The sequence below is a fragment of the Neophocaena asiaeorientalis genome, unplaced genomic scaffold (genome assembly GCF_003031525.2).
Source record: "Neophocaena asiaeorientalis asiaeorientalis breed wild unplaced genomic scaffold, Neophocaena_asiaeorientalis_V1.1 scaffold152, whole genome shotgun sequence".
Taxonomy (NCBI): Eukaryota; Metazoa; Chordata; class Mammalia; order Artiodactyla; family Phocoenidae; genus Neophocaena; species Neophocaena asiaeorientalis.
Genome location: NW_020185338.1, coordinates 10,469,022 through 10,483,031, shown reverse-complemented (window position 1 = coordinate 10,483,031; position 14,010 = coordinate 10,469,022). Strand labels below are relative to the sequence as shown.

General features: G+C 37.0%; 1 protein-coding gene across 3 annotated transcripts in view; it reads left to right on the top strand.

Annotated features, from left to right (window-relative positions):
* Positions 1 to 14,010, top strand: part of TSHR (thyroid stimulating hormone receptor) — a 161,869-nt gene that overhangs the window by 98,677 nt on the left and 49,182 nt on the right. For 2 of the 3 annotated variants that reach the window (XM_024736320.1, XM_024736323.1), the window contains exon 4: positions 13,494 to 13,568. The exons of the other annotated variant lie outside the window; for it this stretch is intronic. In XM_024736320.1, coding sequence (XP_024592088.1) covers positions 13,494 to 13,568 — 75 coding nt within the window. The remainder of the gene's footprint in view (positions 1 to 13,493; positions 13,569 to 14,010) is intronic. 3 annotated transcript variants of the gene reach the window in all.

Below are 14,010 nucleotides of genomic sequence, written 5' to 3'. Positions count from 1 at the left end.
GGAAATGGTAAAAGCACTAACTTATATTAGACTTTTACAAATAACGAATAAATATTCTAATCCATAGGGCAAAAACTAAAATAACTGTAAAAGAATGGATAAATAACAAGCTAATAAGAGTGAGGAATGGAATAATAAAAATTAATACAAAAAGGGCAAGAAATTAGAAGAAATAAAGAACTTCTGGAACAAATAGTAGATTTAACTCCAAATAACCAATATTTACATTAAGTGCATAAAAGGACTAAACACTCCAATTAAAATACAAAGATTGCCAAATAGGTTAAATAAAAATGCTGCTTATAAGAGACATACTTTAAATGTAAAGGTATAGCAAGATAGAAAATGTAATCATGAAAATATTAACATGCAAACAGTAACCAAGAGAAAATTGATATAAATATACCAATATATATAAAGCATGAAGCCTTGCTATATATAAAAAGAAATTTTACTACGATATAAAAGGATTACTATACACTGTACCAAAAAGATATAATGATTCTAAACTTGAATGTCTATAAGAGCATAGCTTCAAACCATATAAAGCAGAAAGTAACAGAACTAAAACAATAAAATAGATAAATCCACAATCATAGTGGGAGTTTAATATAGCTTTATCTGATAGAACATATATACCAAAAAAGTAAATAATCATACTCATAAGAAATTAATATCTCAGTAGCTTACAAAAAATTGAAATCAACCATATTCTCTGACTAGTAGGTAGTACACTTCTAAATAATCATGGATCAAAGAAGAAATCCCAACAGGTACTAGAAAACAATTTAACTAATTGTCAATAAAAATATGACAAATCAAAACCTGTAGGATGCAATTTAAGTTATACCCAGAAGAAAATATATATGTTAGAAAAAAGGCTGAAAATAATTCATTTATGTATCTTTCACAATAAATTTATAAAGGAACAGTGAATTAAGACCAAAGGAAGTAGGACAATACCCAAGAAAACTGAGAATTCAGGTCATTAAGAACAACAGTTAAAATTCAAAACCAAATCTCCAGACTCTGAATATAATGTTCATTTATCACACCATTTTGCTTCTCTGCCCCACTCACCAAAAAATCAAGGCAACTGATTTGTAATAAAGCTCTATATAAATCCTGCATCTCTTAAAAGCAACTGTTTTGTTTTATTACAGCCTTTTTCTCATAAAGGTTCTAGTTGTTAATATTTCTCTTATAAATATCCATTTTCCCTCTCTGAGCAAAAGTGTTAACTTCCAAAAGCAAAGGAAACTATTAAATACAATGACTACAACAAGGATGAATTTGAAAGTGCGTTTTTAAAAAGATACTTTCCTTATATATATGAGGTATTGAGAGCCTAATATCTTAGAAAGTAAGAGAATAATGCATCTTGCATTCTTCAAATTTTCCTACTATATATCCAACATTATTATCTGCAAATGGTTCTAGTCAACATGAAGGATAAATAAAGACTTTGGGTGCCAAACATCAATAATTTGTTTAATCCACAGACCGCATGGTACTGTCAACCAAAATTTCCTGGGATTCCTGAGCACAGAATTAAAGCCCTCTGATTTATTTAGGAAATAGCTCTTCACCATGTTGGATTTGCTGCAAGGGTAGGTACTAAACTAAGGAGTACTGATTTCAAATGTCAGTGCATGTTGCCAGTGCTTATTGAAATGCCTCAGTGAGCACATCAGCAGTTAAAGAGCATAATGTTATTGTTTTGTGAATATATTTCCTTCCTCAGCTGCCCTCTCTCTACCCCTTTCTGACCATGTGATTTGGTGAATAGACTGATCTAGGGCTACGGAGAACTCACACTTCATCATCCCCACTTCTAATCATCTCTCCAATGCCTTTTCAAACTTTTCCTGCCCAAGCTCAATATTTGTCCTCTGAGACAGCTTAATTCATGTTTAGATTTTATTCCCTGATATGAATTGGGGTGGTAGAACATAAACATTGCTTCTGTTAGTGACCATGAGCTAGGTTTCCAAAGATACAAAGCTACCCATTCATTCAATAAATACGGTATGTTTAACACTGTGCTAAAGCTGTGGTAATTGCATTTTATAGCTAAGCATACACAATAATCCACTATTCAAAATAGTGGATTATTCTATTTTTATCCAAACCCTCTTCCCCTGGGCTCTGTGATACCACACTCCCGGCTGTCCTCCAACCATGCTGGTCAGTCTTTCTCATTCTCCTTTGCTAGTGTCTCCTCCTTCCCCACTTCAAAATGTTGGGGTTCCATATGGCCCAGTCCTGTGTCCTCTTCTCACTCCACACTCTCCCCCATGTGATCTTATCCAACAAGTTTCAAACTTAAACATCTAGTCCAGGCCTCACTTTTTAAGTATTGGACCATTAACCTATTGGTCTACTTGACATCTCCTCAGTTGTGTTACATCTCTCTCACTACTTAAATACCCCAAACTGAAATCTACCTCTCCTCCTGAAATCTGTAACTCCTCTGATACTTGCTGAGCCTGTATATGGCACCTCCATTCACCTTACTGCAAATCCCAGACACCTGAAGGGATCACTATACCTTCTTTCCTCATCATCCACTTCTAATCCTTCACCATGTCCTGTCCATTCTACTACGCTAATACATAAAAAATTCATCCTCTTCCTCTCCGCTGCCACCACCCTTGTCCAAGCCACCATCATCTCTTGCTTGGACTACAATAACTTCATAGCCGAACTGGTTTTTCCAGTTTTGGCTTCCTCTATTTCATTTCTGCACAACAGCCAGAGTGATTTTTCTCTTAGGATAAATCCAGAGTCTTCAACATAAACTTCCAGGCCCAGGACTTCAGCCGGCCCTGCCCACCTCTGTCTCCTCATCTTGCTCCATTCCTGCACACCTGTGTTCTTTAGTTCCTTGAACAGTCCAAGATCTTCTCCACCTTGGGACCTTCACATCCTTTTGCCTCTGTCCAGAAAGTTCTTTCTCTCTCTCTTTACCTGGTTAACACTACCGATTATTTTTTCAGCTTAAATATTACTTACACATACCCTTGATCCCACCTAAATGAATCCTTCACTTGAATCTATGATTGAACCCTTTATTTTTGCTTTATAGAACTTATTAAAATTTGTGAGAACAATGCAAATGTGTGAAGACAATAATAAATGTTTCCACAAGGCAGTGTGTTTTATGTGCCAATCACTCACACCATCAAACCAAAACCAAAAAACGGGGAACAATTAGATATATTCTAAACATGCACTTTTAAAATCATGAATTGAAGTAGAAGACTGAAGAAGTCTGAATTAATGAAAATTACAATTGATAGAACATTTAGTATTATGTGTGAACATACACAGATGCATATATGTTTAGCTGTCCTTAATGGAGAATTTACCATGTCCCAAGCACTATGCTGAATGCTTAACACACATATTTACTCACTTAATCTTTGCGACAATCCTCTGAAGTAGCTACTATATTTTACAGAAAAAAATGGTGTTCAATAACTATATATATTTATATATAAAGTGCATTTTATGTAAACATCACATAACTGGACCTTGCTTTTCTGTCTAATAATCCCTACTCTTTTTTTTTAGTCCATTACATTTACTGTAATTATTGATATGATTTAAATCTGCCATTTTCCAATTTGTTTTCAATTTTTCTTCTCTGTTCTTTGTTCCTCCTTTGTTTTCTCTTGGATTAATCAGGTTGTTTTTGCTTTTGTTTTTGTTTTCTAGTATTCTGTTCTATCTCCCCTATTAGCTGTTTAGCCCTTTGTAATATTTTCTTGTGGTTACTCAAGGGATTATAATATGCATCCTTCACTTATCATAGTCTACCAAGAACGATTATACCAATCCCCATATCATGTAAGAAACTTTTGAAATTATAATTGCATTTGCTCTCTCCCATTTTTTGTTCTGTTTTGTCATATATTTTATTTCTATATATGTCATAAATCCCACCACATTGCTATTTTTTAAAGAGTTAATTAACCTTTAAAGAATTTGAGTAAAGAAAAACTAGTCTTTTATATATATTCCCATATTTAATATTTCCAGTGTTAATTCCTGCCTGTAGATCCAATCATCCCCTTTAGCCTGAAGAACTGTTTTAGCATGTTACTGTGGTTCTGTTGGCAACAAATTTTCTCAGCTTTCATTTATCTGAAGATAACTTTATTTTACCTTAATATTTAAAAATTAGTTTTGCTGGGTATAGAATTCTAGCAAGGCAGTTTTTTGTTTTGGCCTTTTGAAGGTATCTTTCCATGTCTTCTGGCCTCCATTGTTCACTTATATTCTCATCATTGTTCTCCTATGGGTAACATGTCTGTTTATCTCTGGCTGCTTTTCAGGATTTCTCTCTATCTTTGGTTTTCAAAATTATGTACCTAGGTGATATTTTCTTTGTCTTTAACCTGCTTGGGGTTTGCTGAACTTCCTGGATCTATGGATTTCTGGTCTTGTTCAAATTTTGAAACTTTTGCCCAATATTTCAACAGACTATGGTGGAAGTGACATCATGCATTTTCAGGCCCAGTCTTTAAGAGAACTGGCAGCTTTTAATTTAGACTCTTGGAGGCTTGAACCACTATGTATGAAGTCCAGCTACACTGATGGGAAGACCATATGGGGAGGCCCTGAGATTACATGGAGATGGAGAAGCAGCCAGCTGAACCTAGCCTTCTAACAACCCACATCAGAGCCAGGCACAGAAGCACAACCATCCTGGACCCTCCAGATTGATCCAGACACCTGCTATATACCAACCAATGATCCTAGGGGATGCCACATGGGGCAGAAAAATTGCCCAGTTTAGCACTGCCTGAAATCCTAAGCCACAAAATTGTGACCTATAATAAAATGGTTGTTATTTTAGCCATTTAGTTTGGGGTAATTTGTTATGCAGCAATAGATGGCCAGAAGAGGTGGGACGCTGAGAATTTGTAATAGAAAACTACAAGAATGGCAGGTTCCTTTGCAAATTATTGAGGGTCCTAAGTGGTTACCCATCAGTTCTCCTCAGTTCTAAATTTCAGCTAGGATACTGGTTGGACCCAAAAGTGTACATACGATAAAGATTTATAACTGTAAATTGATGAAACACTAGCCACATCCATCTTCTATTTCATTTCCTTTATAAAGAAGCCAATAGCATATAGTAGATGGTTGCTGTTGTTACTCCTATTAATAGTAGCTACCAATTACTGGATGCCTTTTATGGGCACGCACTCTGCTAAAAGTGCTTCACATATACTGTCCTACTTAATCATACTAAGCCTCAGTTTCCACTATGTAAAATGAAGATGGTAATAAGTATCTCACAGGGCTCTTACCCCAGTTTACTCAGCTAAGAAATTTCAGAGTCAGAATTTGAAACCAAGAGTGTCTGCCTCCAGAACCAATGCAAACTCAAAATATTTCTTTAATTAAAAGAAGAAATAATTAAATAAAGTGCTGCCCTCAGAAAAATGTTTTTACTGTTTTGTGGATTTTTTTGGGTTTTGTTTTTGTTTTGTGGATTTTTTTGAAAATCACAAGTAAATAAAAATTCTACAACTGGGTAGGTAAAATGTGTGATTTACAGCAGATAGTGAGATAAGACTTAATTTTGCTGATTCACTGAATTGAATCAAGTGGATTTATTGGAGGTTTTGAGAGAACCAGTCTTAGTCCTGATCATTAAATAATCATGAAAGTAGCTGTATACATCCTCCAGGCATATATACACTACCATGTGTAAAACAGATAGCTAGTGGGAACCGCCTTATAGCGCAGGGAGCTCAGCTCAGTGCTCTGTGGTGACCTAGATGGGTGGGGTGGGGGGTGGAGGGGTGAGGGAGGTCCAAGAGGGAGGGGATATATGTATACATATAGATGATTCACTTTGTTGTACAGCAGAAACTAGCACAACACAGTAAAGCAACTATATCCCGATAAAGAAAAAAATAAATTGAAAAAAAGAAAAATCATTTTTATAATGTTCTATTTCTAGTGGAAAATCTGCTGATAAACTTACATTTTCCTCAATCTGCTTCAAAACTGAACATTCACAAACTCTCTTTGAGTTCGCATCTATTTTTTAAATTACTCAATTAAAAATGCATCAAAATCATGAATATCACCTTCCATTATAGATTATTTTTCCCCAGTTATGTAATGGAATGTTAGTGGTAAAATACTTTATCGATAATTATCATAGTAGAATAATTAGGATATCTCTCACTGAAAAGCCTTGATACACAGTAGCAGAGAAAATAAAACTCAGAAAAGTCTGATGGGAGGAGTAAGCTGTTAACTTTGGAGTATACAGTGTAAAACCTCTCCCCTGACTTATGAATCTTCAGTAAAATCTACATTGCTCATTTTCTGTTGTGAGTGGATTCCTTATTATCAACAGGCAAGTATGATGGAACAGAAGAATGATGGGACAGTCCATATCTGGGTTACATTTTAGAAAAATGTGACTACAACAAGTATTTTTTAATCCTGTAATCTGGTGTTGAAGAAGTCCCCCCAAACTAAAATTGATCCATTAATAAGCATTTTAGGATAAAGTTGTTCAATAATTTTGAGTCATTAAACTTACTCTTATCTTAAATTAAAAAAAAAAATGTAGGAAATAACTTATTCTGTGAACTTATAGACTATTTCTGAAAAGTGAGTGTTAGTCCAAAAATCAGGACTTTAGAAGCTAAGGATCAAATATATACAAGAGCTTTGACAGCCTTGTACTTTTTAAGCCAGTAATTCCATTTCAGTACATTTTCCCTAAGAAAATAAACATAGGAGTGAGAAAAAAGTTCACATAAAAAGCCATTTGGGGCTTCCCTGGTGGTGCAGTCGTTGTCCCCCAAAAAAAAAAAAAAAAAAATAGCCATTTGTCTCAGAATTGACTTATAATAGCAAAAATTTGGAAACTACTCAAATGATTAGGTAGAAGAATGGTTTAGTACGAAATATTGAGCAACCATTAGACATCTTTTGTCATAGACTAATCTCAGAGGAACTGCTTTTGACACAATGCTGTTAAAACAACAACAACAACCAGATATATCTACGGAGAGAAAAAAACTGATTTTCTTTGCATCATGGAATGATGGGAGATTCCACATCTTTTATATATATATTATATTATATATATATTAATATATATATTATCTATAATATATATATTATCTTTATATATATATATATTATCTTTGATATATATATTATATATATATATTATCTTCGTAGTCAGATGAAATAAACTTTTTAAAAATTAAGGAGTCCTTCAATATGCATTAATTTTGAAATTAATACTTGATGTTAAAATACATGGGTGATTCAGCTCACTCCCACTGGTGCAGGTCCCATCCCTATTCTTTTGTCTCTGTTTTTTCTTTTTTCTTTTGCCCTACCCAGGTACGTGGGGAGTTTCTTGCCTTTTGGGAGATCTGAGGTCTTCTGCCAGCGTTCAGTAGGTGTTCTGTAGGAGCTGTTCCACATGTGGATGTATTTCTGATGTATTTGTGGAGAGGAAGGTGATCTCTGCGTCTTACTCTTCCGCCATCTTGAAGCTCCTCAGTCCAGTTTTTGTCCCTAGGCATTCTTTAAACGCCAGTCTCTTCTTCCCACCATCTCCACTTGCCTTATGTTACTAACGTGATGGTTGCATGAGATCAACATTTTATGGTTTCACATTTGGAAAAGGGAATCTCAAGCCTGTATTGCACAATTTTCTCTGTTCCCCATAAAGCTCAATTAATCTCATATTAATTCCTCTTCTAGCCCTTTTACTTCAGTAATTACTAAACTTGTGACTGCCATAAACTGACTCTCATAACGTTTCATGCTATTAGTGCAGAAAACTATCCATTTACTTCAAATCAGACGGATTTTATAAGGTGAAAAACATTTTTCAGCATGGGTGAACTAAAAAAAAAAATACGTGGGTGATTTATTATGTGATAAAAGCCTATCACAAAATGTTACTTCAACATTAATTTACTTAATTCTTAGTCCCAGTTTTCACATCGGTATAGTACAGTATTTAAAGTATTTAAAGTAACAAAATTCTAGCTTTGCCAACATAGTCACATCTTGTTTTTTTTGTTTTTTGGGGTTTTTTTGCGGTACGCGGGCCTCTGACTGTTGTGGCCTCTCCCGCTGCGGAGCACAGGCTCCGGACGCGCAGGCCCAGCGGCCATGGATCACGGGCCCAGCCGCTCCGCGGCATGTGAGATCTTCCCGGACCGGGGCACGAACCCATGTCCCCTGCATCGGCAGGCGGACTCTCAACCACTGCACCACCAGGGAAGCCCCACATCTTGTTTTTAAAGTAGCTAAATAATTAGTTGCTACTTCCCTACACCTCCTGGAGCATGCAGTAAAGTTGCACGTGATAGATGTCCACTAATTATGTGTTTAACGAATCTCTCCACACACCACTCACTAGAGTAAGCAGATCTAGTCAAAGTCAAAGTGGCCTGCCTCCCATTTTTTTGAACCATTGCCACTTAAAAGCAGACTAGAACAAAACCCTGAAAATCAAATTGAAATAAGAGTTGTGAAGGATCTGGGACTGGCTGAGAGCTAGGTTTTTGGTTAATAGTCTTGCTCAGTTTCTTGTTTTAAACAACACAGTCTTACTCATTATTGCATTTGTATTTCTTAAGAGTCCAGCTATGCTGACTGGGGCAGCTTCTCTTCTCTTCAGTTATTTTAATTCAGTCTCCGAGCCTGGTGGGAGTCTGAAGCTTTCCCATCGCCCTTGGCCCCATCTAACTTTGCAGGTGAAATGCCAACTCGACTTTATTATCGCCCTCAATTCTTTCCCAGTTTGGCGTGCTTTTCATTCATGGACTGGAGATGTTTAGGGTATGTGGGCAAATATCTCTAAGGCTGAGGATCACAGTCAAATGCCAGGACTAATGCCTATTGAATAATTGAGGTGGGAGGGGTGACAGGACAATGGAAGAAAATCAGTAGTTGGAAAGTTCCTTCATAGGAGGGTTTAAGCCTTCATTCCCCCCTTTTTGTCTGCTCCCTCCCCAACCTGAGAACTCCCTTCTCTCACCTTGCTGATTTCCCTGTTCTTTCGGTTTAGACTGGGTACTAACTACCTGCCACAATGCCAGTTGTTTTAAATAAACCAATTTCTCTATTTTTGGCTCTTATTAACAAATATTTCTCAGAAGAAAAAAATCCAGAATCTAGATGTATGATTAAATGAACCTAATGTGTGCCAAATTATCAGTCTGCTGTCTTGCGAAAACACTGCACGCTGGGCATCATTAGACTTTTCATCTAAGTGTCCATTTATTTGAAATCCAATGAAGGGAAATTAAGCAATAATGAGTATTTATATTTGAGCTCTGGTCAATGATCTCCTTTAAACATCATTAAAAAAAAAACTGTATTTGGAGTTAGAATTCCTAATTTAAGGCCCAGAGTTGCCTCTAACTGTGTAACAGATCAGTCACTTAACCTTTCTAAGCGTCTGCATTGTTTTGTCTCTAAAATAAGGATGATGTTACCTGTTTCTCTAAAATCAGTTCTATTCCCTCACTGGTAGAACTGTTCTGAGTAATAAATATACCCAATCCCTTTTCACCTTATAATTTTCCAAGGCTGGGCTTTTTTCTATTCAGTAAGCTTCAAGACCCTCAAGTATTTCCCTGACACAGCTAAATCGCCCCACTCCGTGGAAGAGCATACTTGGAGATTTAAGCAGACTCTTTGGCACGGCATATTAAAATTTTTTATATAGGATACGTATTGCTATTTTTTTAATTTGGGGTTTTCTTTTGCATGGCTTTTATTATATTTTTTTCCTCATTTGAACAAGATAAAATAAAAAGTGAAATTCACACATTCCTAGCCTCCCAACCTTTCTCCCAGAGATGACCACTATTAACAGTGTGCTCTGTATTTTAAGAATTTATTGATGCTTATTGTATGAGTTTGGGTAGGCTAATTACTGTAAGAAATAGACAAAAATAAAAATGTGTAAACCCTAAGGTAACAAGTTTATTTCTTCTTTATGAGACAGTACTGGCTAGATGAGCAGGTGGGCAGGGTAGCCTTCCTCCATGCAGTCACTCGGGGAACCAGGCTCCTGATCCAGAGGCACTGGGATCTTCAGCTCTAGTTCAAACTCACCCTGCAGGATATCCCTATTCCAACCCACTGTGCTGCAGTTGCATATAGGTTTTCTTTCTCTCGGTGTCCCCAGCTTCCTGGCAGCGTATCTGGCCTCCTGCACACTTGAGCCATAATTGCTTTACTCAGAATTGTGTGATTCAAATTCACCCTCCCAGGCATTCTTGGAACTCATTCCAGTTTGGACTCCTATTTCCTCCTTCTTATCAGAGGTTTCTGGTACTTACCTCTACACCTCCATTGCTTTTTTTGCAACAGCTATACCAGCTGCATTCAATTCTGACATCGGTCTCCATTCAGCTAAACTACTGGCAGTCCATGCCCCACTCCCCTTCTTTGTTTCAGCAGAGATTTTATTTTTCTAGATTTATTGAGATGTAATTGACATACAACATTGTGTAAGTTTAAGGTATACAATGTGTTGATTTAGTATACTCATATACTGCAAGATGATTCCCACCATTGCATGAGCTAACACCTCTGTCCTGTTACATAATTACCGTTTCTTTTTTGTGGTGAGAACATTTAAGATCTCTTGTAGCAACTTTCAGTGATATGATACAATATTATTAGCTATAATCACCATGCTGTACATCAGATTCTCAGAATTTGCTAATCTTATAACTGGAAGCTTGTACACTTTAACCAATATCTCCCCAGTCCCCTGCCCACACTCCCACCCCAGTCCCTGGTAACCACCACTCTACTCTCTGTTTCTCTGAGTTTGGCACTTTTAGATTCCACGTATAAATGATTTCATACAGTATTTATCTTTCTCTCAGCAGAGATAGTTTAAAAGTCATTTGCAAACAAGTGTTAACCACTTACCTCAGAAGGTGGCTTCTTTTGCCTGGTGTTTTCTTGTGGTATCTCTTGTCCATCTTTCCCCTTTCTTTCACTCATACATTTTCCCTGAAAAATCCATCTCCTCTTTTGTGTCTCCCTCTCTCTGCCTGTAGCCTCTCTCACCTCTTTCTTCTCTTACAGCTACCATGTTGGTTGCCAGCCTCATTTAATCAGCTGTAACCAACAGCTGTGGTTCATTTCCCTTTCATTCTCTATCCCTAAAGTTGATTCAGCCAGGCTACACTCTTTTATTGTGACATTCTCTTGGGCTGCTCGCTCAAGTTCACTTGTTCAACAATAGTCACTCATGGAGAAATTTTCCAGACTGCAAACCACGCTCAGTTGTCAAACTCTTCTAACTAGTTTACGTTTGATTGACAGACGTTTGAACCGTCCTCTCCAAATGGAAAGCTCTGGCAAGGAGTTTACTGCTCACCACACAGAGCATCTCAACAGAGTCTGGTAGTCTTAGAGGGGCAAGGTGGGATTGATTGCTATGAGAGTGTGCAGTGGGGTAGCCAATGGTCCTAGTTTACCCAGGATAGAGGGAGTTTCAGGGATGCAGGGCTTTTAGTTTCAAGCCAGAGCAAAATTTAAACCATCTAGTTTAAAGTGGGTCTTTCTATGCAGGGCCTTGGTTGGATAAAGATCGTGATATGATAGTTTAGGATTAGTGGACACAACAAGGCAAAGATTTTGAAGTGAGGGTTTCTAAGAGTTTGGGGATATAAACTGTTGAAGCATTGATGGGTCTTTCAAGAAGTTCCCAAAATTAATAATAAAGTTATTTTCCTGGGCAAAAGTTATGCTAATGAAGACAAGGGACCAGGAAGGTTATGCTAATAATAGACAGTAAGCTGAGGTGGGGGAAGTGGGAGATGGTTTCTGTTCTCAGAGTTAATGCCACTCTCTCTTTTCCAAGGTCTGTTTCATATCCACTGTCCTTTGTCAAATGCAAAACCTAGTGGGGGTTTTTTGTTCGTTTGGTTTATGTTTTTAAAATTTTGCAAACATTGCATTACCTCCAACCCCAAGTCTCCAATGTCTGCTCCAGCTTTCATTCCACTCAGGAGAATAACAATAATAAAACTATCACCTATAGAGCCTTCACCATAAGCTAAGACACATGTCAAACCCCTTATAGACATTATTTGACTCTCATAAGAGTCTTATGAAAGAGGCACTATTATTGTCCCTATTTTACAGATGAGGAAACTATGGCTTAAAGAGGTCAGGTAACTTGTCCAAGGTCATGTAGCCAGAAGTGGCAGAGCCAAGATTTGATCTCAGGTCCATCCAACTCTTCAGTAATAAAAGGGAGCAAATTACTGATACATGCTACACGTGGATGAACCTCACAAACACTCTGTTAAGTGAAAGAAGCCAGACGCACAAGACTACATATTTATGATTCCATTTATATGAATTGTCCACATAAGGCAAATTTAGAGGTAGAAAGGAGATCAGTGGTTCCTAGGCAAGAGGCAGGGCGTGGGAATTAATTGCAAATGTGCATATGATTATTTTTTGTCATTGATAGAAATATTCTAAAACTGGATTGTGATGATAATTGATTTTACAATTCTGTAAGTTTACTAAACATCATCTAATTGTATCTAATCACAACGCATGAAGTTAATGGAAATTCTCATTCAGTAAAACTGTTTAAAAAATCCCAGAGGCCAGATTCTCAGCCTTCTAGTTGTTACCAGCAACCACTAGGTGCAGGTTCCTTTAGGAATCAAGCCTTACGTGCCATTCAGAAGGGGATAGACTATAAGTCTTACTAAGTTTTCCTACCCTCTTCACATAAGCCTAGGGAGGGCCTTTAAACTCTTTTAACCAATCTACACATGTTGAATACATTTAATTCTACCAATGAGAGCCTTTTTCTAAACAGATACTAATTTCACTAATGCTAACTGTGCATTTTGATTAGCATGTATATAAACCTAAGTAGATAAGTTATAGACATATATGATGTCACATGTGCTCAAGAGTTTTCAATTACTGATATAGAAAAATAAACCCAAGTGAACTCTTAATACTCACTACTTCTACTGCCTCTGAAATAGCAATTGACAGAGGAGCCTCACTGACCTTATTTTCTTGCTGTAAGCCATTATATAATCCACTCAGACTCCCACTCCAGGGCCAGGTTACTTGCTGTTGTTAATAAAGTTATCTTCCCTCAACAAACCATTGGAGAGATTTTTCTTTTCTATTCAAATCTAAAAGGTAAAAAGGCTCTGAGACTGTAGGTAAGAGAAAGGTCACCCCAAAATTTAAATGGATTGAAACTAAGCCAGTGATGAGAGCTGAACAGCCATCGTGTCCCTGAAAGGAGCCAAAAAGTAGCTTGTTGTGGATGGGACTGGCTCCTGGGAGAAGTCCCTGGGGCACCATGTAAATGTGTATTCATCTCAGGAACATTTGTTAAACCTGATTTATGTTTTATCTTTCATAAGAACAGAAAGGGATATATTACAGTGAATATGTTTCCTGTACTTTTACAGAGAGATTCGGAATACCAGAAGCTTAACTTACATAGACCGCGGCGCCCTGAAAGAGCTCCCCCTTCTAAAGTTCCTGTAAGTATTAACTCCTGTCCCTTCCTACCGTTTTTTTTTTTAAGACAATTATAATGTAGGAATATCCCTAGGATGATGTGAGCCATTTTAGTGGTGTGTGGCCTGGAGCAAATCACATCCTGTGACTTACTCCCCACCTTTTCCCATGAGGCAAGGTAACAGGTGAAATGATCCACATTTTAAAAACCTATTCAAAAGTCAACACATAATGCTGGGATAAGAGACCTGCCCCAAGAGACATGAGGGAGAAAATGCCATCATGTATATATGGTCTTTAAAAGAATATAACAAAACAAAACAAAAACCTCTGAAAGCCCACTGGTCAATTTTGTTAGGAAATAGGTATCACAATATTAGAGTGACTGTTACACAAAAACAAACAGAAAACAAAAAAGGGTAAAACCTAATCTCTTAGAGCTAGGGGGACAAAAATGGAAGGGAC